Source organism: Balearica regulorum, chromosome 16 (assembly GCF_011004875.1).
Source record: "Balearica regulorum gibbericeps isolate bBalReg1 chromosome 16, bBalReg1.pri, whole genome shotgun sequence".
In the NCBI taxonomy this organism is placed as follows: Eukaryota; Metazoa; Chordata; class Aves; order Gruiformes; family Gruidae; genus Balearica; species Balearica regulorum.
In genome coordinates, this window is record NC_046199.1 from 5,628,666 (window position 1) to 5,654,508 (window position 25,843).

General features: G+C 44.8%; 1 protein-coding gene across 1 annotated transcript in view; it reads left to right on the forward strand.

Annotated features, from left to right (window-relative positions):
* The first annotated feature begins 9,447 nt into the window (after positions 1-9,447).
* TOP1 (DNA topoisomerase I) overlaps positions 9,448-25,843 on the forward strand; it is a 67,973-nt gene continuing 51,577 nt past the window's right edge. The window contains exons 1-2 of the mRNA XM_075769158.1: positions 9,448-9,646; positions 10,288-10,312. Coding sequence (XP_075625273.1) covers positions 9,614-9,646; positions 10,288-10,312 — 58 coding nt within the window. The 5' untranslated portion in view covers positions 9,448-9,613. The remainder of the gene's footprint in view (positions 9,647-10,287; positions 10,313-25,843) is intronic.

A 25,843-nucleotide genomic window follows, 5' to 3' on the forward strand; every position in this document is an offset into this window, starting at 1 on the left:
CTCCCCGAGCCCTGTCCCGGCCAGCGCTGGATTTATGAATGAGTCCCCTGCGCTGGTGACATTGGGCCCTGCCAGCGCAGGGTGGCTCGCTCCAGGGACGGAGGCACAGCGGGATTCTGCCGCCGTCAGGAGCAGCACATTGTGGGGAAGGCAGAATTTTGGGGTGCACAGCCCTCACCCCGCAGAGGGCATGGTGCCGTGCTCCCAGCCCCAGCCTGGCCCCGTGCCCACTTGTGGGGACTATTATGGATTATAACTCGTGAGCTGCCTGTGCCAGGTTGCCAGCTGGCACGGCTGCGCTGGAAACAGCTCCTGTGTCCTCACGCCCTGGCACAGCAGCAAAGTCCGTGTCGGTGCCGCTTCCCTCTGCTACGCTGGGCTGGAAACTCCAGCCGTCAGAGGGCTTTCCTGGGAGAATGGCATCCTCGCAGCAGGGATGGGACCTCGGGCAGGCGGGCAATGAGATCAGCTGGCCTGCAACCCATCTGCATCGCCATGTTCAGCGCTTTCTGTTTTTACTACTAATTAGCGCAATACAGATGCAGGATGGCTGATTTCACCACGCTTCATGCAAAACAAAGATACGGAGCTGGCAAAGCACTCGGCAGCGTCACATGCTCATGGCACATCGTGTAAAACCATTGGTGACAGCCCGTTCGCTTGTCCAACACCTTGTCTGTCTGTACTCCTGGGAAAACCCTTCCAACACCTCTCCGAGCCAGGTCAGGGCTCATCAGCACCCAGTCATCCAGGCACTGAACTCTCTTACGCTTCAAACATTTCCTGCTGGAGTTGATGCCCAGTGCCCACAGCCTCCCAGGAGTCAGGATTTCACCCTGTGCTTCCAGGCCATGCTGTTCCCTTCAGCTAAGCAGCTACTCTGGTCTCATCTGTCCCCTTCCCTCTGCGTGCCCAGGTTGGGACCCTATCCTGGAGCCCTGTGAACCATAATGAACCTTTCTTACTGGTTTCGAGTGGCTTTGGATCAAGCATTGTGTCTGTAGCTGGCCAGGATATTTGTGTTTATTTCTTCTGCATCAAGATTGCTGTAAGTGTGGTTGTCAAAAATCAGTTCCCAGGACTGCAGGGGCTGTGGTCGTTGTGGGCAGGATGAATGGGAACCGCTGCTCCTTGGCATTCGGTGGCTGCACAGCCCCATCTCCAGCTCTGCTCCTCCCTGCTGCATCCAAGATGTCTTGGAAAAGGAAAGGGGGGTGGGTAGCAACCAGAGACGGGGCTCAGCTTGGGGGTGATAAAGGAGTTGGTCCCACACAGTTCTCTATTTTGGTCCAGAAAAAGATTTGTGTTAAAGGAAAAAACTTTTTTTGTTTATTTGGGTGGGTAGTTGGGGTTTTTTTAAGTCAGCAGTTTGTTTCCCTGACCTAAAGATGTAATTCCGCAGTAGTTAAAGCCTCCCTTAGCATGGAGGTGTGCTCACATAAGGTCTAATCACTGATCTAATTAAATTGATTTGCTACTGTGTTAAATCAGTGCAGCTATATTGAGCAGATCATGTCTAAGTTTTTATGCCACCTCATCATAAAAAAGGATAGTAAAAACCACCTTCAAGACATCAGTGCTAAGAATTCAAAAAGAAAGTTACATTTATTATTTTAAATCCAGTTTCATTATTTCTGGGATGCGGATTTTTGAAAGGGGCTATGAAAATCCTTGACACTGGCAATATTCATCTCATGTTTCTCTTTTATTAATACTTCTATAGGACATGTAAATATTTATTAATGTTCCAGAAGGGTCTAATGAGTTTATGAATCTAAAGCCCATTGAAGGTGACATCTCTCTTTTAAAAATAAAGAAAAAAAGACAAGCCAAATAATAGTCAAAAAACCCTCATAATTTTAAAAATAATTTTCATAATTATTTTTATTAATGATTTGACATTGATTATTGTTTCCTTATAAAGTATATTACTTCCTCCCTGACAAAATTACTTGAAAGTAGTTATTTCCACTTGAGGTTTTGGTGGATTTCCTGATCAAGGGTTCATGCTCAGGCTTTCATAGCTTTGTTACAATACTAACTAACTAAAGATTTATGTTCCAGCTAAAACCACGATAAATAAATTTTAAACCAGCAATATAGACATTTTTATACGGAGCTATCTAATTTGATAAAATGTACAAATTTGATCAGATTCACTCCAACAGTGGCCCTTCAAACTCTGATTTACGGAGTCAGTTAAGCAGCTGAAATAGCAGCTCAATGGATGTTCAGAGCTCGCAGCCTTAGCCCCATGGCAGGACAGTACCCGGCTTAGACACAAGCATCTCCCAAAACCCTCTCCAGCCTGATGTGACACAGCCTGCGGTCACAGCATCCCACTGCAACATCGTACACGTGATCAGCACCCATGGGTGCAAGTGCCGCTGGCTCACTCTGCGAGGTGAACCACCACGGCAGTCCTGCCCTAAATGAACCATCCTGGCACACTCTGTACTTGCTTCTGCTAATAGTTTGCTGCATCTTGATATTAGGCCAAGGATTTGCACCCAGGCTGGACCTGGGCATGGTCCGATAGGCCACTCCTGGACTGTGAGGGAGTGCTAAGGTCTAACCTATCTCAAAGGAGAGGGCAGCCCTTTGTGGACTCAGCCTTGAGCTACCTCTGCTCAGTAAATGGCACTGTTAATTAGGCTGATGAGCTTAGACCTGAAAAGCCCTGACTGCTTTGAATCATTCTCACCTGATTAGCAGAGGATCCCACACCTGCATTTCTCACCCCACCACCCTGGCAGGGAGGATCTATGAGCCTTATGTGCCAGGCAAAGAGCTGAGGCACAGAGAGGCTCAAGGCCAGAGAGCCCCCAGCAGACTGCCCCCAGTGTAGGGCCAGTAGTGAGGGCTTGTAATCCCAAAAGCAGGGCCTGTCCCATCTCAGTTTTACCATAAAGTGTCAACTTGCAAAAGACCTCCTGGCTTATTTTCCTTTTACGCCCACCCAGAGCCTGGGAAGAGCCACAGAAGAGGATGGACGCTGTATCTGCCTGTTGAGATCGCACGTGGCAGAAACCCTCGGAGGCACTGCTGAGAGCTGAGGCACCCGGTAAGAGCTGCTGGCACTGCTATCCAAGGAGAGCAGCCTATGCTGGAAGGGGGTCGCAGGATGGGACCCCCAAGCAGCCCGGTGCACCAAGCGAGGTGCAGCGCTTTCATGGCAGTGCCTGCTGGCCCATCCACCGCTGCCATGTGAAAGCAGGAATTTGGCAAGCACGGCCGTGTGGGTGAGCGTCTGTGCCAGAGCAGGAACCGAGCAGCCCCTGAAGCCCTGTAGTCAGCAGAACCCACCTGCTTGGGAGGGACCACAGACTGCATGGGACCACGGAAGCTAATAAAGCCATTTATAGGGCCGTATGTCACCTCCTGACTAAGGCATGAGCAATTCGCACCTCAATCAGGCTTTAAAGCCAGAATGCACCCACCTTTGGCCAGGCTCCCCTCCAGCCCCAAGGCAAGCTAGCAAAAGGGCAGTTCCCTGCGGTTTGGGGGCGGGGGCTCTCTTCCACAGGGTTTTCCAGGCTAAACTAAACTTAGGCTGTCTCAAAGCCCTCAGGCTAAAGCTGGTCTTTAGCATGAGTCTTAGGGTAGGAAGGCAATGGCACGCTGACGCGTGGGTGGGCGTAAAGCTGTGCCAAGAGCCTCTACTGAATTTTCAGCTCTTGTCCCTGACTTGAGAGACATTTTTAAAGGCTCCATTTCAAAAGTGCTCTCAGGTTTAGTGGAGCGGTCTCTGGGATATGTCTGGCCGGGTGCTCGGAGTGATGAGTATCAGAGCTCCCGTGGATTTTGGATGGGTTTAAGCTGCTCAGATCTCCTGGAGTTGGGCCCAGCATTCTTCACGTGGCGCAACTCCAGAAATGGAAGCACTCCAAGTGAGCAGTTTCTTTCCCAAAATGGGGATTCTTCTTTCCTTTGGATGGAAAACACTACAGAGAGGGGAAATATTATCTCATTGTACTGTGAAGGAGAATCATTTATTAACTGTGGGTACCAAATTTAACTCTGGGTATGTTTTAATAGCAGTTCTGATATGAATAGAAGTGTTTGGATCCTTTCCTTGCAATGTCAGGAATCTGCATCACAGAATTACGCTACTATGTGAGAAATAGCAACTGAAATCAGCTACGGGAGAAAAAAGAAGTGAAACCAGCTAGCCTAAAATCATGAGAAATTCATTCCAGGGGCACAGATTATATGAAATGGCTCCGTATCTCACTTATATTTGTGACACGTTAACACTCAAAAAGAGCCATCCTATTGCCTCCTACACTTGCCACATTATGCAAGGGTGGCTTTTCTTGTGTGCTCTGGGGCTCCCAAAGCACCCACACTCTGCTGCTAGGAGCCGGGTGATGGGGTAATCTCCAAACACAAGGCACTGCTCTACGCAGTAAAACTAGGAGGACAGGCTGAAGCAAGGTCCTGCTCATGAGCTTCTCGTTGCTTCCTCAAGCAGGAGAGTCGCTTTTATTTGCAAGGAGCAGAGAGGCGATGTGGCATAGTGGAATATATACAATCAACTGCGTTCAATGTTGGGCAATGGTCATACAGCAGCCACAAAGCTGGTTCTATGAGAAAATACACTCTTTAGGTTATGATCCAAATGTTCTTCTTTCCATTATACCAACCTTTCTACCACTACTGGTTCCCTTAACCATGGCAAATGTGGACATAATAAAGTCCAATTAATATCAGCTATTGTTTTCTAACCGATAATTTCCCAGGATTTCTGCAAGCTTCTCCTGTCCCAGGTGAAACTTGGTAATTAAGACTGACCTTTGAAAGCTCCCACTTACAATGGTATCCGCTGGTTCTGCTTAATTTGCTCCCCTGTCTTACATATAAAACTGTGAATAATTGCTGCGGTTTATTAAAGTGGAAAATAAAGAGGTTTCAAAGCACTGAGATCATTTAGTTTCAAAACATTCGATAGTCAGTAATAGGCATGAGTGTTCTGAGCAGGTTATCCTAATGAAAAATGAGAGCGGCAGCGTATATCTCACTGTTCTTATTTTATACAAGTGTCACCTTGTTCTAGCAATAGCAGGTTTACAGGATTACACTGATCGGGAATTCTGCACATTGGGCAGGTCTCTCTGGCTGTGGGAAATCAGACTAGCAATATAAGTACCCAAACCATAGCTTTTACAAATGAGCTAAGACTCAAAAATCATGACAGGCTTTTAAAAAATGAGATTTTCCGGTTTAAATCTGTTTTGTAACTGGTCTTTTGTTACCTCTTCATTATCAGAATGCACTTGATTCATATTCAGAAACTTTTTTTTTAATACATATTTTAATATATATGAGTGCTAGAAACTTGCTGCTGCCTCTAACAAAAGTAGAGATTCTTATGAAATAAAATCAAGGAAAAGAAAACAAGTGAACTTGGATACTTGGGATTGCTATTAAAATTGGGTGAGTTGGCAATGCTGTTTTTCTTCCTGCACTCTGAAAGAAGGTCAAAGACCTGAACTTTTGATACTGTAATAAAAAAATATCAAGATAGGGATGTATTTAATTACCAAATCTGTTTCACTTTCAAACTTTAAATGCATCATATAATGAAGTTGAATATAAAAGAGAATTAACTGAAGGAACACAATATAGATGGCTTTCCGTGAGGCTAAAAGCAAGGCAATGGCTTGGAAAGGGAGCTATGGAGGGCTTAGATTTCATGGATGTATAGATTTCATGGCCTGTGTTGGTCCTAGAGCCTCACTTTTGTATTTATCTTCAGCTTCTTAGGCCTTGTTCTGGCCTGGGCACTGTGCCCCGTGGAGTCCAATGCCTGGGGAAGAAAGGAGTCTGCTTCTGCTGCACGGAGCACTGCCCAGCCTTTGGGGTCACCTTTGATAAAGCCTTTGCAGAGACCCCTGAGAGCCACCGGTCCAAGTGCTGCATGCGGGAGGCAGGTCTGTGGGAGCTGTGGCCCTCCTGAACTCTGCTCCAGCATCCAGAAAGAAGCAGTGCAGAAGTGGAGGCTGAAGCCACCCTGCAGCCACAAGCCTGGTCTGGGAAGGGGATTTCCCATGTTTGCAGCTCTGGTCCATGCACAAGAGTGGGGGGGTCAGGCTGGAGCAAAGTGTAGGATCCCATCCTGACATGGGACTGCAAAGCTGGTCAGGGAAAAGGCACCCACCTCCCTCTCCCAAAACGGGCACCTTGAGCAGAGCGAGAAGCCCTGAGTACACCAAATAATAAATCAAATCTCACAATTCACCAGGATCAAGAATTGGAGGGTTTCCTACAGGTTTTATATCCAGGACGATTTATGATTTAATTTAAACACGTAGTTTCCAGCCGTTTCTTTTTGCAAGCAATCACCTAGGCTACATTAACCTGATGGTGATGTACTGCAGTCCCAGAGAGCCCTGGAGAGACAACAGCACTCAGAGGTGTGAACTTCCCCCATTTATCTTGATGGGGTGTGCACAGCCTCCCAGGGAAGCAGGTCCAGGCGTATTAACCATTTCACTGCCAGCCCCCATCGTGGAAAGAGCTGATTGTACAGCAGCGTACCCTGCATGAGCCTTTCCCTTCCCATGGTAGGGCCTCCCCAGCAACAAAGGATGTACGCTTGGAAGGGGATGAGGGACGTGCAGACTCCTGGAGTGTGATGGTGCAGGTTATAGGTTTGGAGGGGGTCCCATGCGATCAGATGGTTTTTTTAATCATACAGCTTGTTGCAACAGATGTAGCCACACGGGTGTTATGGTTTAATACACTTTTGAACTAGTTATATATCTCCCTGCCTCTTGGGATCTAAAAGCAGAGCAGAGGCTCCTTGCAGGCTCCACTCAGACCCCAAGCTAACCCTATGGGAGAGCGGACACAAAATGTAGCAGGTGGGAAGCAATCCTTGGGAGACACTTCTGCCTGGTTTGGGTACGGATGTCTCAGACAGAGCTTTCCTGCATCATATGAGTGGTATCTCACAGAGGTGGCGCAAGGTTTTGCTTGCCACTAATGGATCTGGCACCGCTACTGTGGGAGTGGTCTATCAGGACCTGAGCTAACAAACAGGGCAGCTCCCTTTACGTTCAGAGCTCTCCTACCTGGCCGTCAGGAGACTCTTCCAGACAGCACAGCACTGAGTCTCTCATGTGCCAGTTTGGAAGCTCCCTTTTGCAATGAGATGTGCGCTGTGGGGATGGCAGCTGCTAGAAGAGGTAGTGATCCTTTCCTCTGACCCGGGCTGGCTGCAGCACACTGGGGGTTGCAGCTGCTCCCTTGCCCATGGCAGCACACATCCACCTAAGCAAGGCAAAAATATGTAAGATTTAACATGAAATTACTGTTTCAAAAGAAAAGGCTTTTAGAAATCTCTAATGCCCGAAGTTGGAGGTGCCAGATCGCTTCCAGGCTGTCCTGCACCGGCGGACACAGCCTCTACCCCTCGGATGGCAGTGAGGTGGGGCTCAAACCTCCGGCTGTTCCCAGAGCTAAGTCCCCTTTCATCTCATTCTTGTGAGCTAGGGGAGAACACCTCTTCCATCAGGAGAGGTGTCTGAAACAGCCTTTTCATTATGTTTATATTTAAAAATCTAACAGTGACTAAAGCAGTTTGCATAATAAACAGCTCTAGAGCCAGAAATATTTGCTTGCTCTCAGTAAAAAAAGGAAGTCCTCAGATCCTCTTCTGAAGACTGTAAGAAAGTGACAGAGTTTTCCCCTTACAGGATATAAATATGCAGTGCAAATAGGTGGCTTCTGTCGCTGCTTACATTTTGATGTATCTCTTCAGATAGCCTGGCAGCGCTGGATTATTTTAGTGTCAAATCAAAGCTCTGGTTGTGTAAAGAAGCTGAGGAAAGGTACAGTCTGTGTTGCAGCACAGGATGGAAGCTCCAAGAAGACTGGAGGCAGTCCTGTGAGACATGTACCAGCCATGCATACTAAATCTGTCATTTAGTACACCGAAAAGAAAACCCCTTTAGTAGAGCTGCTGCAGAACAGAAAGAAATGTCTTCAGATTTGGGTTGGGGCAGGGGGGGTGTTTTTCTAGGAAGATACGTGATTCATTCTCACAAAGCTAAAAGAAAATAAAGCTTTTGTTTCCTTTTTACCCTCTGTTTCCTCGTGAAAGAAAAAAAAATTAAGGGCCTGTTTACGCTGGAAGAAGAATCTTGCTGGCTGATCCCTTTTTACAACAGAAAGCTCTCATTTGCAATGCACCACTGCTGTCCTTGACTTCAACCTCAGCTCAAACCCACCCGGTCTGCATCGGTCCTTAGCATGACCCTTGTCTGGACGCAGGCAGTTGTACAGCACCTAGCACAATGGAATCTCCGCGTGGTTACTGTGGCCTCCGCGTTCCAGCCTGATACAGTCGTGCAGACAAATAACGAGAGGTCAGTCACACGCTCGGGCTCTCGGCAGGACGGATGCGCACACCAAGCTCGGCTCCTTTCCTGCCAAAGGGAACTGACAGCTGCATCATTTTGAAATGCTTGAAATCGAACTGCGCATCAGACCATTTGTGCTCATACAGGTTTTGTAGGAGCGTGACTCAGACGAGCTCACAGAGTTCCTCCTGCCGTGCTGTCCTGGATGGGCAACTCCTCCTGGTTTGCGTCTTCCCTCCAGATGGGCTGCTGGTGGGCTTGGGGCCTGACGCAGGAGAGCTGGTGTAGGAGAAAGGCCGGTCAGGCCCCAAGCCCCGTGCCACAGCCCTGCCCGGAACTGACCAGGATGCCGTGAGCGTGGCCATAACCAGTTCCCGGGCGCCGTGAGGAGATGTCCTGCCCCGGTTCACGGCTAAACCCTGCCCGGGGGTGGGGGGCAGGCCCCAGCCAGGCCCGGGGCATGCTCCGAGGGCCCCCAAGGAAACCCAGCAGCCCGTTCCTCTCGCTGGGGCTGTGAGGTGCTCACGATGTAACTGTGCCCGTTATCTCGGGGATCCGGGGGGGGCCCGCACCCCCACACGGCCGCCCGCCCCGCAACCCCCTCCCGCCGTCAGGGCGCCGCCATGCTCCCCTGGCAGAGCGGGGGTGTGGCCTGCGGGGCGAGAGGCGGGGCTTGGTATGCAAATACAGCCGGCGGCCTGCAGGGGGTGGGATGGGGCGCATGCGCACTGTGCGCGCAGTGAGGCACGGGTTCTTACACAATGCGCCGGTTTCCTTCAGGGGTGGGGCGGGGTCGAGCATGTAAATGAGGGCCGGCTTTTGCTGCGCGATTGGAGAAGAGGAAGGAAGAGGCGGGGCCAGATATGTAAAAAGCGAGCCGGCGCAGCGTGCGCGGGATGGGGCGAGCGGGTCGGTTGCGTTCGGAGGGAGCAGGGGGGCGGGGCGTGGTCTGTATGCAAATGTTGCCGGCTCGCGCGCGGGGGGGTGTGGCTCGGATGCAAATACACGAACTGCCGTTTCCCAACTCCCGTCCCAACGTTCAGTCTTGGCCCCGCCCCGCGGGTAAAAGGCAGCGCGCCTGCGCAGTGCGCCGAAATGAGGACTTAGTCTGTTACACAACCGCTGTGGAGACAGGGCTGCGCTCTCCGTCGCGTCAAGGCTCCGCGCGTCCCCAGCGGCGCGGCTCTCCTCTCCTCAGCTCTCCTCTCCTCCTGCTCCGCTCCGTTAGGCCTTCCGCGCCCTCCGGCATGAGCGGGGACCAGCTGCACAACGATTCCCAGGTAAGCGCCCCTTAACCGCCCGCGGGGGGCCTGCTCCCGGGGGACTCTCGCCACCGAGGCCGCAGGGTCCTTACTTCCCCTTAGGGTCGCCCTGGGGGTCTGGCTGATTCTCCCCCTCCCTCGCCTTAACCCTTCGTGAGGGGAGACGTGCCCTGCTGCTGCCCCCTGCCTGCCCCCGCCCGGGGTAGCCCACGCGTCTGGGGAGAGCCCTGTCAACCCGGCCTGTCCGCCCCCCCGTCGGGATGGGCGCCCCCCATCCACCGAGCCCCACTCCGCCCCGGGCCCAGGTTTCTGCCCAGGTGGGGGGCGGTGGGGGAGAGGGGACACATGTGTGACCCCCTGGGAGAAGGGGAGGAGGGCGGCTGGCTACCTCCCCCTGGCTCGCTCCCCTGGGGGGGGGTGTGGGGGTCACCCCGGGAGCTGTACGAGTGCCGGGGGACGGCTCACCCCGCTCCCCCCCGCCACGGAGGGCACCTTATGCGTCGCGCTGGTTATTTCTCATTTGGTATTTAATTTCCCTAAAAATGAGAATGAAGGAGGGGGGGAAATCCAGCGTGTCCTCCCTTCCTTCCCCCCCCAAAAAAAAATCCCCCGGCGGGACGGCGTTTTTCACGGTCTCTCCCTGTCTCCTCTCCCCGCAGATCGAGGCGGATTTCCGAGCGAACGGTGAGTGTGGCCCCGGCGCGCCCCTCGCCTCGCCGCGCCGGCCGCGCACAGACATGGCGTCCCAGAGACTAAGTCCCGGCTTCTCGCTCACCGGCCCCATTGTTCCCATCGAGCTGCCAAAAGCGCCCCTTTCCCGGCGGCCTCGCTCCCCTCCGACCCCCGCTTCCTCTAGTGGGGGCACCGGAGGCCCCCGATCCGAGCCCATCGGCTCTCCCGGAATCCCCTTTGGGCCCCGATTCCTCCCTGGAAAGTCGCCTTGTCGACGGTCGGGACTTAGTCTCTGCGCCATTTTCTTTTTCTCCTCTCTTCTGTGTGGCTTTCTCTCCTTCTCCTCCTCCCCGAGCTGCCGGAGAGGAGCCTTCTACAGAGGCACCAGGCGGCGATCCCCGGCCCCCAGCCCCTTCTTAACGGAGGGGAAAGCAAAGTTTTTAACTAAAATAAATTCCTAAGCCGTTTTTTATCGCAGCCTCCCTCCCCCCACTGCTCCCCGTCTCTGTTCCTTTCAGGGAATCCCTCCCTTCCCCTAAAATGAAAGGTGATTGCAACATGTTGCTCTTTAAAAGAATCTGCTGCATCCATTTTAAGATCAGTCTTATTTCTTTCTTTGCTACTTAATTGATGTAACTTTACCTTGTTGGGTGGGGCTTTTTAATTAAAATAAGCCTGCATTAAAAAAAAACCATAAAACCAAATAGTGCAGACAATTCCAGAAAGGTAGACAGCATCACTTCTGAAAGTTTGCATGCTAACTGTTCATTTCGTTCAGAAACATTATAGGCGTCCTGTAATTTTATATATATGTATGTATTTATATATGAATATATGCACTTATATGTCTCTATATATTTATATTCATATATATGCACGCATAATATTATCTTTTCTAATCAGCCTGATGGCTGCTAACTTTTTCTGATTGTTTATTCATTTTTCTAGGAAGCAAGCTAATTGTAATTCCCCCCCAAGTTGGTAGGTGACAAATTGAAGGGTTTAAGCAGGGTGGAGGGCAGTTGAGGCCACACAGCCTACCTTTGTGTGTATGTGTTATTGTCACTGTTCGGGATGTGTAAGGAATTCTGAGCTGTCCTCTGACTGGTGAGGTGGTAGAGGACAAAAAAAAATGGTTGAAGATACCTGCTTGACTTATACTGATTTTTAACACATTCTCTGGATGATGTCCATGTGCCTGGTTGCTTTGTAGGTTACTGCGTGTAAATATTTACAAATCTACATTTGGGTGCACCTTTCTGTCAGTTCATTGGAATGTGATTGTGTGTGTGTGCAATAGGAGCAAGCAGTAGCAAATGTGCAGTTTTAGAACTTTTATTTCCATTCTGAATCTATAGTAGGGTTCTAAGAATAATTCTTAACAAAGTGGATTTCCCAGGAAGTACAGAAGGAACTCTTGAAGCAACTTAAATATAAGCATGTATTTGAATACTTGTAGCCTTCTTATGCTGGGAAATATTTGCTTAAGAATCATCTTTATTTAGGGAAAAGTACTCCCTCATAGGTTTTAGTTATGTACTGATTTATATAGGGGAAATGATGCATATTTGACCTTTCCACTCCAGCTTCCAGTGAACATCTTGGAGGGATTTTTCTCTTCTGTTGTAGCCATGTGCTGTTTTATTCTTGTAAGGGTTTTAAGTATACAGCACTTAAAACTCCTCCAGTTTTTATTTCTACCATGTGTTGGAGGAATTCAATACAGAAATTTAATGTAAGACACCTTGATAGAAAAACTGAATTTCTGGTACATCAAGCATACCCAACAAATTCATACTAGTGTAGGTATCGGCACCCTTTTCCTCCTATTATAATTACTTTATGGCAGTCATGTAACATCATTGTGACTGATCAGAGGCCCCTAAAATCCAAAATCCTTTTCAGCACTGAAAGGTGTGTGTAACCCTGTTAGTCTTGTTAAGGGAATAATGCTGAATAGACACTGTCCTCTCTGACTTTGTGACCAGGACTGATCTTCCTGAAAACCAGTCACCACTGCTTGCTCCGAGTTTTGATTCCTCTACACAGGAGTTCTTTGCACCTCTGTGTAGGGAATTGTTGCGTGTGGATCTGAGAACAGCAGCGAAGCTCTAACTCTTATATTCTTGTTTTGATCCTATTTAGTGGCAAAGATTCGGAGTGGGTGGTAGGAATCTCAAGTACTTTTTACCCCCAGATGTTTAGAATTGGGTTGTACTTTGATTATCGTTAGGCCATGCTTAACAGTAGAGCCAAAGTCTCCTTTTAGGCTGCCTTTCCTCTTTACCTTTGGGGGAATGGAAGTTTTTCTGGGGGCTGGTACTGAGTCATTCTAAATGTTGAATGTACCAGCAGTAAACATTTTTGTTAATAATGTTTGGGGTGACTTCTGGATAGCCTATCAGTAATAGAGCAGCTTAAGTACTTTGAAGCTTCCTGTTTTTCCTAATGTTCATAACTGGGTCAATGGACATACTACCTGAGATGGTGATCACACAGGTTGTTGCAGCTGAGGTAAGGTGGGTGGGGGTGGATCTGCTAGGCCATTGCAGGTCACCAGGGAGCACAGTGGTTGTAGCTGAGAGCTTGGATCTGATTACACACCCGTTTCATTGATAGCAGGGTAGTATTAGGTATGAGAGAGGATGCCAGCAGTAAATACGTGTTCCTGGCTATTTCTTGTCGTCAAATAGCCAGATCACTTTAAGCAAGAGTGTCCTGGGCAAATTCCAACTTGGGTAATTGCATTCCATCTCAATATCCAGATTCTCCCTCCTGTTTAATTTGGCCATAGTGGGTATTTTTTTCACCTTAACTGTATTTTTAGTATCAGTACGCACTGTAAAGAATTTTCCATCTTCAGTCCTAGCAGTGCCTGTTTGCAAATCATCCTGAGAACAATATTGCACTGAAACAGGGAGCCTTTTTTGCGAGTAATGTCCTCACAGCCTTCAGCATTGTGGAAGGGAAATGGTAGTCTAAAACTGTCATTTCCAAGTATGGCTTGGTCATTGAAAATGACCCCTTCTTCACAGATGTGAATATTGAGTCACAACTATGTACTTGGAGGGAATCATCCTGATTTATTTTTTCTCACTTGGTAAAATTGGAGATCACTTCAGATGCAAAATCTGTTTGGACTCTATTGAGTTGTCTTTAAGAGCTTTATTAAGGTGGAACATAGCAACCTTACTACTGAGGACAATGTTGAGACTAAAAGTGATTTATCTTGACTTTCTGTTCTCCCATTGTGTTTGCAGAGTGCAGTAGATAAAAATTACTTTTGTTTGCAAAATAATCAAACTGTGTTCCAAAGCTACTAATTTCCACTAACTGCTGTTAGTGTCTTGGCTGTTCATCAGCCTGCGATCAGAACTCCTGTAAAATCCACCTCTCTTCTGTGCAGGAAGACATCACCCTAAGCAGTTTTTTCTCCTTTGGTTGACTTGACCAATAATGTTAAAATGCAGTTTACAGCCGGTATCACTGTAATAACCACTGTGGTATATTAACAGGAGTAAAATATGAATTTGATTGTCCAGCGTCATAGAGATGGCTTCTGGAAATCAAACATGCTTGAAGGGAGGGGCTTGCTTTAACAGTGAATTTTTTTTTGGGGGGTGGGGGGAAGAAACCCTTGCTGCTGCAGCATCTTATCAGAAACTGGCAGGTTTTTATGTTGGCCTGAGTGCTCATATGGCACCTCTGTATATATCGGGGTGAAGATATGAAGGGGAGTAAGCAAGAGGGAAACTTAAATTAAATAGCAAGAGTGCTGAACAAATGCCCTACAAGTTACAGAATTTCAGCGTGTTTTGCATTAAACTTAGGTTTTGTGTGTGTTAGAGCTGTGCATGTAAAAGGTGGGGGCGATTTAGATGCTAGCAAACTGAAAAGCACCCTAGTGGAGATCCTTAAGATTTTTCAATGGCTGTGAAGTAGCCTGTTGGAGACCAGATTTGTTCTGCCTCGCTGCTGCTTCGTTGGTGCCTTCTGGATGGGCGAGAGGTTTTTTTTGAAGGAGAGCAGGGCCACTTCTGACATAAGGCTCTGTGTACCTTAGTGCTGCTGTTAGAGCCACTGTACTAAACAGACTTGGTGAAGTTAGGAAGCTTGAAGGTAAACTCTCGTGCTCTGTCTTGTGCACGTCAGGGCGAAACTGTCTTTTAAGTTCCTTGGGAGCGTGTCCTCACCAGCGTGTTTAAATGTCAAATGTTTGGCAAGAGATCCAAAACACAAAAGGTAGTTAATGGTATTTAGATGCAGATTGATATCTCCACTGAAAATTTCCTTTCCCTTTTTTGTGATACATGGAGATGTGAATCCTGAAGAATGTAATTTGTTCCTTCCAATACAAGCCTTGAGTCACTCCCTGTTCCCTTCCAGACTGCAGTGCTGGGTGATGAGCCTGCATTGTAAGAAGTGCTGCCCGCAGCCGCAGAACAATACTTGGGGTAGTTTTAAGTCTGAAACCATTTAGCTTTTTTATTTTAGAAGTATTTAACGTCAGACCCCAATTGCTGCAAAATTTCTTAATTTGGTTTTGTGTTGATTTTCAACATGTTCACAGCAGTCTGTTGCAGGGCTTGTAGAATGTAACAGTGTAGCTTTACTGTAGGAATCTTCAAATTGTTACAAGTGAGGGTGCTCTGATGTTAATGGATCATTTCTGATGCCTCTCAGAAATGTAAATAAATGTATTGTGGAAAAGCTGCTCCTAAATATCATGTGCTACATCAGTTGTTTGCGTCTATTTTCCCAGCGGTAGCCTCAGAAGGGCTTTACTAAAGACCTTGAGGTCTGTTGTGTTAATTGTTCTGACACATTCAGCGTTCGGGTTAAAACTTAATGGGTGTCTTGTGGGAGTGGGGAGTTGAATGCATTTCTGTTAGCTCTGGCCAACTTTTGTTTTTGTTAAAACTCAGCAGAATTACCTAAATGTGCTGGAAGATGTGTTTTGGGGGTTAATGGCCTGTGTGCTTCCTACTTCCAGCAGATTTTCTTAAGATGTTTTTCCTTTTACTACAGTGTTAAGCGATATCTGTTATTAATATGCTATCAGGGCTACTTTGTTTACTTTGTAAAAAATGAACAATTTTTAACCAGGGGACCAATGTAAAAGTGCAGCTTTTTACATGGCTTCACCTAAATTAGGCACACAGTTCATAAATATGATCGAACACAAATTCAGATTTAATTTCATTTACAACTGTGACTTCAGATATTTGTGGGATAGTTCATTTAATTCCAACCTCCTGAGTTGTGCTGTCAGCAGAAACTGCAATAATATGTAATTATAGCAAGTACTTAACATCTCATTGACTCAAATTCCTCTGTTAATGATTTCACTGGATTCCTGTTAAAGTAATACCTGCTGAAATAGCACAAGCCACTGCCCTATTAGAGAGAGGCTCCAGGTCAGATTCTTACCACTGTTATAAATTCCTGTAGTTCTGCTAAAATCAGCAGAGCTCTAGCAGCATATCTGCTTTTTTGTTATTGGACTGCAGGGATGGACTTTAATGATACAGTGACTATTTAAGAAAAGGACAATTTAACATAAGAAATCAGTGCAGATTTTTTTCAGTGGCTTTTCAAGATGGGTTGGTTTCTCTTTCAAGTCTGCTTGAGCTGATTGTGCTAATACAATTTCTCATATCCTTGTAAGACATGCAGTCATTCAGAAATATTTATTGGCTTATTAAATTGAATTGCCTTTGCAGCTGCTAGTTTTATAGAAACTGCCCCAAATTTTATAGAAAACCTCACACTCTGAAACATGGGAGCAAAATGCTATTTAGCATTATGTATTCTGCTCCTGCCTGTGGTTTTGAAGGACTGTGTCTTAGGTTTCCAAATCTGAGAGAGGATATTGGTTGTAGAAATTGGTGTTTATCACCTTGCTTTTCTGAGGCTGTTTCATTTGACTGAGACAGCGGCATATGACAAATATGCCCTGCCGTACCTTCTCCCTGCACGACTATCCATTCTGAGCTGTTTAGCACTGTCAGCGTTTAAATATGTATCATCATTAGATTTCAAAATGCTTCTTCCTGTTAAGAGAACAGGAAAAGGACATAGACTTGAAAGAACAACTAGAAAAATCAGTTTAAACCCCAGTTCTTTGCTACAGCAGGATTATTCCTTTTAAACTGTATTCCCAGATACTGCTGTCCTTACTCTGCTATTAACTGCTCCAGGGAGCTCCCACCGCATGTGCCTCTGGTGGCTTTCACTGTCTGTCACTGGTTGAACATTGGAATTAATACTGTGTTGAAGTGCTGTTCTGGGCAGAGCAGAGTGAGCCTTTTCTGCTGCAGGCTCCTGCTATTTAGTAGTTGAGCTGAACAAGTTGTAGTAGTGGTTTCCCAGTGTGTATGAGACTACAGTATTTTTAGCACAACATTTGTTCAAAATGTCCTGGCTGACATAAATACTAAATAGTTCCAGTGGATTTAATCAGATTTATAGTTGGAAATATTTTCATCTTGAATGCTTGCTTTTTAAACTAATGATCATAGAGTGAACTGCAGTAATATCTTCTGGTGCCACAGCGAGAGTTAGGACATTTGGAAGTGAAAAGAAAGGGTGAAGTTAAGCTTGTATTCCTGTGACCTGCAAGGTATAAAGTGCTGTTGAAAGTTACTGTTGACTTTAGAAACATGAGCATACAGGCATATTCAAGTTAATTTTATTTCTAAAATTGGCTTCTGAAGCTACTCAGCTGATGAACAAGTGAGAGCTCCAGATCTGAGAATGAAAGTGGTGAGTATGGAGCTGCAGTCAGTCTTCCTGACACTTGTGCTTTTGTAACACCTACTTAACATCAATGAGTCTCGGATTTCTTTGGGATAAAGGTAGTATTTTGTTAAACCTCAGTCTGTGTTGCAGTGCCAGCAGGAGTGATGATATGAAATACAGTTTTGTGCCAGTCCTTGCAATAAACAATATTCTGGGAGATCCTCCAGCACTACTGGTGGAGATCAGACTTGATGCTTTTGGGGATGTGGGAGACCTTGGCAATTAGTTCCTTATTAATACCTAATGATAGAGATGAAGTCCTGTGATGAGGAAAGATGAGTAAAAGAGGGACAGGGGTTCAAATAAGAATTGCCTCACAATTTGTTGGAGTGTTACTGCAAAGTTCTAGTGATGTCTTCCATCACCTCAAGGCCTGTTTGTCTGCTAGGATAGCATACTGTGTGTGAAAGAGAAGAAATGGCCAGACAGCTCTCATGAATACCATGATACTGTTGCTTCACCCTGGGGAAGTTTCCTTTGTTAATTGTCTCAGTAGGTTCACTTGAAGATGGTCCCAGTATTAGTTCAGTTTAGACAATTAACTTATACTGACAGCTGCTGTTCTTTCAAAGATGCCAGTTCCCAACATGGAGTCACAAGGATGGACAGCACTGAGTATGCTTTACTCCTGTGTTGAAAAGCGTTGGAGGCGGGGGCTGGAAAATGTCTGAAATGCCTATCTGGATGGGATGGGGGCAGTGCAGGCTCAAATATGGGAGGCATAGCAGGAAAGTTAGTGCAGGTGCTTGTCATTCAGCCTCAGCAGGGCATACCTCATCAAGAAAAACAACCTGTGTCTCCACCTAAAGTACTTAAATATGTTTTTAAGTTTGAAGATGGTAACTTCTGAAATTGGGATGATTGCAGGGTAAAGAGGGACAGCATCAGGCCATTGGGACATGGTTTTAATAGAAGGCTCTGTCAGTCTTGGAGCCAAAAGTTGCTTCTCACAAAGCTTCTGACTGGTAGATCTTTTTGGATTCCTTATCGGTATACTTTACCTGAATGTATTCATGTTCACAAGCTTACCATATGCTTTGTGCAGTTGTGAGCAGTGTGGGTGTACATGTATTTTTACCATACCTTCGTCAGAGAAGGGTTTTTTTTAGGGAGTGTTATAAAGACAATGGCTTCCTTCTCTAGCAGTGTTGCAGAATGCTAAGCTTCATGGTGCCCACGAAAAGATGAAGATTTGCTCCTTCATAATTGTACCCAACATAGATGATTGCCTGTTAAAGACAGATGGACATTCATGGAATTCAGTGCTGCAGCAGAGTGATTCTGCAGCTGGCTGTATCTTTCCATGACTGAAGAGAGATTGATTTCTGCCTCAGGAAAGCTTGGAGTGTACTTGTAGATTCACTAAAATATTTTGATCAGTCTGTGTAACTCATCTTTGGCTTGGTCATATCTATGTCCATTAAAGACACGCTTCATGGTGAGAATATACTAGCTAAGTGTCTGTTAGGTCTCATCAGCTGCAGTGTACAGCTGACACAATCTCTTACAGACACACAATAATTAGCAGATAGTACAACTTTATTTGGGGGAGCAAGACTCTTACATTCTCAATGAAGGCATAGTTGTGATTCTTCAAAATGTCCCTTTTTCTCCTGTAATGCAATTTCCCCCCTACTTTTCTAAAAATAAGACCCTGGTGACTTTTACTACTTATTGCTCATTTTGAAATACCAACCATTGATTTGCACAGTCTTGCAAATTTTTGCAGCAAGCATCTGGGACCTCAGTGGTAGAGCATTTTTCTGTGTTAGGGAATAAATGGTAGAAACAAATGAAATACGAGGTCTCGTGTTCAGTGTGGATAAGACTGCATACATACAGCTTGTCCTGTCTGAAACCCACTGGGCTAATGCATGAGCATGGCTTGTCTGGCTGCTCTGCAATGAGTCTTATCAAAAGACTTGTAATTTCCAAAGTGTTGGGCTCACTCCACTACTTAGTGTACAGTGCATGGGATTGGAAGTTGTCTTGTTTCCATCCAAATGCTGGTCAGTTTGGTGCAGCTAGAAGATGTGTGGCAGCGTCTAATTGGAATAATTTTAAGAATTTTTAAAAAGAATTTTTTTAGACACTTGACCAGAGACATGGCTTCATGGTAAGAAGTCATGAATATAATTAATAGGAATGGAGCAATACCCAAGGACAGACAGCTTTTTAATTTTTCCTGGCGTTTGTCACTTACTCTGATCTATTAGCTAACACTGCTTCTGACACATGAGAATAGGAACTTGTAGGGTATTATCCAGGACCATTTTTCTTCCTTTATTTGCCACTTTTCTTCTGTACACCTTTTAAATTTGAATGACAATGTGGTAGTTTTTCCTTTGTATGTAACATGGAATAGATGACCTGTGCTTTAGGGCCAGGGCAATGTACTTTAGTTGAACTTCTTATTGATGGTAATGTATTACTACTCAAGGCTTATATTCCAGTATTTGAACAAGGGCCGGACTTGTCAAAACAGCTGTTCATGTTCCTCTGAGGTTGCAGTTTCTTGTTTTGGACAGGTGGCCTAAAAAGACCTTTTAGGGGACAGGGTGAGGGAAAAGTGGGTGCTCTTGTTTTTTTCACCATTGAAGTATGGTATATGTTGCAGACTTTTAAGTATCTGGAAATAGCGTTGAGAAACATGTAGTGGTCTTCTAACTGAAATGCTGAGATATCTGGAGTTAGGGTAGAACAGCTAAGAGGCTTCTATTTTTGTGGTCTGCAAGCAGAGTTTTGGGAGGAGAAAAGTACGGGTGGTGGCAGGGGGACACTCTGTTACATAGCTTGTGACATGAGATGGTTTGGACACCTGATAACCAGGTAGGAGGGCTACCTTCCTTCATCTGCTCTGCAATGGATGGAGTTCTTTCTGCCCTTGGGGAGATTAGTAGCAAAGTAAGCTGGCAATTCTTATTCCAGCTTCTGGTTTTGTGTGAATGCTGTCTTGCCAGCTATCACCATAGTCTGTATTGCTTGGTGCTCTGGTCAGGCTATGTGAAGATGAAGGGTTGAATACGTAGAGGCTCTTCTGAAGCTGAAGACAGGGGAGGGACATTCTGTTACACAGGGATACTGTTCCTGGGATTAAGGTCCTTTGTGCTATGCATTGTTATTCTGTCCTGAGGGCATGCTGTTTAAATAGGCAACAGGGTAGAAGAAGAGGGAGTACTATGCTCTTCTCAGGGGTGGAGAAATAAGAACAGGGTGAGAGTGATTTCTTCCAGCACAGAAATAGATACCAAGCTGTCTGGCTAGGACTAAGATTCAATTCCAACTTGGACTTTTGTTTTCAATTTTTAATTCTCTCTCCAGCTGAGGACTGAGGTGGTTAGCAAAGGGCAGTGAAAAAAAAGCTTCTACAGTTTTTGCATATGTTGTAATTTTTTCTTGAATGCAGAACTCATCTTGGGACCTAAAGCCTACATTTTTTTTCTGTGGTACTAAATTATTTCACAAATACTGAAGTTTTGCAGCTAGTGAAGTTACTGGATTTACAGCAGGGAGATCAGTGGTTTCCTGCTCTGTGTGCAGCATTCCAGTATCAAGTACTCTCCAGGTTAGTCTCTTGCACCATACATGCCACCTTGTTATGAGTGTCTCCTAACTGTGCCTTGAGCATTAGGAAGAGCATACTATGTCTTCTAGTTTGTGAATGTTAGCAAGTGTGTGAGTAAGATCAATTATTGGAGAGATAAAACAGCTGGGATGGGCAGGTACCAGTTTTAACTTGCCTAAGCAGGTACGCTTACAAGTTAGACGAGCACTCTTCATTTTAATCTAGCCTTTTGGGAAACTGGAAGCAGGAGCTCTTTGGAGATCCGTGTGAGGGTATGATTCACTGCAACACAAGCATTGTGTACAAAATGGAGGGATGGAGTAGTACTAGTGACGTACTCTGAGATTTGTACACTAGAGTTAATGACCACCAGATGGGGAATAAAAAGCTGCCTGCTCCTCTTCTGAGGACTGAGAATGTCAATGAGGCTGTTTAGTGTGCTGTATCTGTTGTAATGCATCTTGTACACAGGAAACCCTTTTATGTGTGGATCAGAATAAGCTTTCTTTACTGATGTTTCTCCTTGATTCTTAGTCAAAACCAATGCTAAAAACTGAAGTCCTTCAGTTTGCTAACAGTGCACCTCCAGTATAAAGAGCAAAAAGTTTTGAATGCTTTTGGGCAGTAGAAAAAGTAAGGTGCAAGTTGTGCTCCAGTACACAAGTGTAAATTGGTAGATCCAGAGGCAGTAGGTTCCTATGACTACAGATACAATGCAAGAGATGAACTCTTAACAACAGTGACCTCGATTAACTTCTGCAGTGTTGCCCAATCTGGTAGGTGTCATCTTGATCCATCTTTTTGGTAAAGAAGCACTGGCACAAATCAGAGTCAGGATGTAATTCTGATATTTGCAAGTTGTCGTACTGGAGCTGTGTAGGTGTTTGGGTTACTTTGTCTTGCTCCAGCAGATTGGAACATCTCTCCAGCTGCCCAGGATACCTTTGGATGTGAATGTGGATAACAGGCATTTTTCAGGAGTCTTTTTCGCTTCTGCTTTCTTACATCCTTCTGTGTTCTTCCTACTCCAAACCCAGGAAGCCTCTCAGATGAGCTAGCATTTTTGTCTGAATCGTATCATAGCTGTGTATGTCACCTGCACTTCATTAGGGAAGCATAAGCAAGCTGTCCTTGAAATACCTGTTTTTATGAGTAGATACAGTCTTCTAATTTAAAATATGCTGTTCTCTGGAGTTTGGTAGCTGTCATAAACAGTGTTTTTCTTTTATAATCATAGTAGGCTTATTCAGCATCACTTGTATCTAAAGGAAGCTTCTTTCTAGGTTTTAGACTGTTCTAATTGTCTAGGTATAAAGAGGAAAGTACAGCTTGGTGCTTGATTCCCTATGCTTGGCTTCAGTTGTCAGCATGTGGTCTTGGGAGAACCCAGCGTGGTATAGTCTTGTTTGCCCCAGTCTGTAGGTTGTCTGGCAGTGGATGGAGACTGCAGCTAGCAATAAGCTGGCTATCCCAGTAATTTAATGCTTAAGTTGAATCTTAGGCAAAAGGCAGAAGCACTTGAATTGAATCCATCAATTTCTTGTTTCATAAATGAGGATGTAAAGCTGTCATTCTTCAGCTTTTTCAAGCATTGCCTTCTGTGTCTAACATGTTTGCCCCTTCCCTCCTGCCCAGTCCTGTGTTGACTCTTGTCCAGTGATGCAAAATCTTCAGTTCATGGTTTCACTATCCATCACTGTCAAAGCGTGAGCTTGCGTGTGTAGAGAAAAAAGTTAATTTATTGTTGAATGATAGCCTGAGTTAAATACTGTCTTCGCTGTGTTCATGAGTAGGCCTCTTTTACAGCACTCATCCAGTGCAATATTTACCTCTTTCCGGAATCTGATAAATTTTTCTTCAAAGCTGCTGGTGTCGTCTTTGCACGTGACTGAATCTGTTCTGCGTGCATTTGAGCAAATAGGTTACGTTTGGTGTTGACGGCAGGGATGGCTAGTTCAGAAGGGGGATTGGATCTCCTAGGAGCTGATTTGTGTTGGGCTTTGCCCATTGCTCACCAGTGGACTTGGTTAGAATGAGAAACATACTAATGCCCTGGCCACATTTCCAAAGGATCAGGAAGTTTACAAGGTCTTGGTGTCCTGAAGCTAAAGTGTGTATTTTTAAACAGATTCCTTTATAGAGAATGAAGCTGTGGAGCATTGTTTTGTGAAATAAGTTCCCTGTAGCTGTATTTCACAAGAACATGAAACAGTGTTCAAAACAGATGTGAGCCCCATTTATTAACAGCAGAATTAGTTTGTTTTTAATTTGAGTTCTTGTGGGTTTTCTCCCTTTTTGTAAATACCCCACCCACCCACCCAAGCACAGGAGCCTCATGCTCAGGCTCTAATCCAGGCTAAGAAACCTTAAATTCCAAAGGGAACTCATTAGTGTGTAGTTCAAGGAGTCCTCTTTGCATAACATCAGTGTGTTTGTGTTTTGGGAGGGCCATTGAACTGGGGAAAGGAACACTTCTCCATTTCATTTTTATAGAGGAGTCCTAGGGAAGAAGTCTACTGACTTGCACATGTCAAATATTTACTTTTTGAGTGGAGCTGAAATAAATTTGCTATTTGATTTTTTTTTTTCTCAACTGAGGTTTTATAGTGGCTTTTTGTGTGTATTAACAGTTTGGTTTCAGCACAGCTCTGGAATTAGTTTTTGGTAATTAGCTCTGTAGAACAGAGTCAAAGAAGCCCTCACTAGCTGTTTTTCCCCAGTACTGAAAAAAGTACTTTAAAAAAATTGTAGTACATGGACTGCAAACAAGTATAATTGTGACTTTTATCATAGTCGCTTCAGAGACTGGAAAGGTAACTTTTCCACTAGCTCACAGTTCAGACAAGATCTGGTATTCAGAGGGCTTTCTTCTAAGCATCCGAGAAGTGTTCAAAGGTTTAAAAATGAATGCAAGTTTGTGTCATTTCTAGGTTTCTCATAGGTCTCTTATTTCCATGTTCTGAAGTCAGTGTCATTTGGTCAGCAAGTGTCAATTGATGCTTTCTCAGTTCTTCATTTGATAAGCTGTTTCTTAAATCTTAACTGTCTCTTCCCCATCACTGCCAGGTATCCAAATAGTTTATTATTAGGTAGCATGGTTAGCACTTTGCTAACTGCAGGTATGTGATTTCCTAAATCCCGTGATCTGAATGGGTTTGTTTATGTACAGAACTAAATTCAGATCAAATTACTTGAGGTGATTGATACTCCAAAAAGGCATCAGTACAGAAATAGGTTGTCAAGTGTCTTTGCACACAGAGAAGCAAATGATGTTTCCTCCCTGTAGGTCACTACAGTTTTCCCTTGCACTTAGAGCAGAATTACTTTTGTATGTCAGATGCACATGTAGTTCATAAAACAACTTCTAATGCACTCCTTGTTGGAACAAATGCTGGACTTGGCATTAACTGCATGGTTTTCACAGTAGCAAAGTTAGATTTTTCTGGGAATGTGATGTTTAGTATTAGCAAATTGTCTCCTTGTCTTACTTTTCTGTGGTTACTGCTTTCACCTACAGAAACTGCAATTTATTTTTTTTTTATCGGGGTAGCTGTCTTACTGTAAAGTGCTAGCAGACCAGATTCTAGTCACAGGCTGTAGTGGCAGAAAGTATCTTGTTTTATATTTTAATCTCAAGGTAATCTCAAAGTCTCTTGCTGTGAAAACCTACGTTGAACTGTTTTTCTGGTCGTAGATCCTTTCTTGAGCGTACTACTGAGCTGTTTCATCTCTAGGAAACCAGTTTGAATTTGTTGTCCCCAACAAATTTGGGAGACATTAGAAGAGAATGTTACTGTTCAATTTTACTATGCCTCTTTCTCCAGGAGTACCTTGATCTGTCCATGCAGCTGCTTAGTTTTGAGAATGGCATGTGAAGTTAAGTATCTCATGTCATTAGCTGATTTTCAGAATAGGTTATTCCTATTAATTTTTCTTATGGTGTTAGGGCTACTCATCATGCAGTTTTCCCACTTACAGGCTTTACTTAGTACTACCACAATCATTAAGGAAAGCTTAAGGCTCCAGTGTTGCAGTATGGGTGCATTTTACTTCTGATAGTATCAAGTAAAAGGTGATCACAGGTCACAGTTGTGATCACAGGAAAAAGAGGGAGTTTTTTCTGGTCTGCCAGGGACTGGAACACAGGAAGTAAGATAATTGCTAGTTGTAAAACAGATCCAAGTTCAAAAATAAATTGGTACACTTTAAAACTTGCAAGGTAAGGGTGCTGAAATGCATGCAAACTCAAACAGGTTAGATGTATTTGGGTTGCTGTGCTCTTTGGGGTAATGCAGAACTTACTCTGAAGAGTGTGAGCATTGCTTTCTGCTGCTGCTGCGTACCTGGATGGGGCTTTCACTCCCAGAAGTGGTTTTGTCTAGCACAGGCTTGAAATAGTTGGAAGGGGAGGACAGAAGGGAACAGTACGGCTGTGCTCTGGGCTGTTTGCATAGGAGCAAGCAGCTAAATCAGCTGGAGTGGCTACAGCTTTCTAAGTGATATTAGTCTTTAATGTAAAAATCATAATAAATTTTCACAGGTGTATTGATTTAATTTTGACTCTAATAAGAATCATAATAACATTTTAAAAATTTACCTCAATATATATAAAACTGGCAGCCAAGAAACTTTTAAAAATAGTTTTTCCTAGTCTTACAGCTGAATCATTCAGGAATAAATTATCAGATTGTAAATAGCCTTAGACGTTCCTCTTGTTTCCTTTGCCTATTTCTGCAGTCAAGTAATCAAGTGGAAAGAAATATTTCTTAATTTTTCATTTGGAATACTCCTGAAAATAAGCTATATAACTTGTTTTTCTCATTTTGGGTTATAGTAAAGAGGAGAAGCAAAGTCTTGGATCTGTATGGTTACTTCTGTAGTGCTCATAGCTTTTCGAGCATGTGTCTAACCCTCTCACCAACCAACCTCTTAAAATATTTAGATAATGTTAGGTTTCATGTTCAGAAAACTTGAAAAGTAGAGAGTGTGATCATGTTGCAGTATTATAAAGCAGAACCTCTGATATGATGGAAGTCATTAGTTAAGCACTTGGGAGTTTGAAGTGCAGTGATAAACGAACTTTTGATGACTGCACCTGCAGCATATTTCCTTCAGTTTAAACAGCTTTAGTGACTATGATATTGGAAGCTATTTGAAAACTGAAAAAAAGAAAGCTA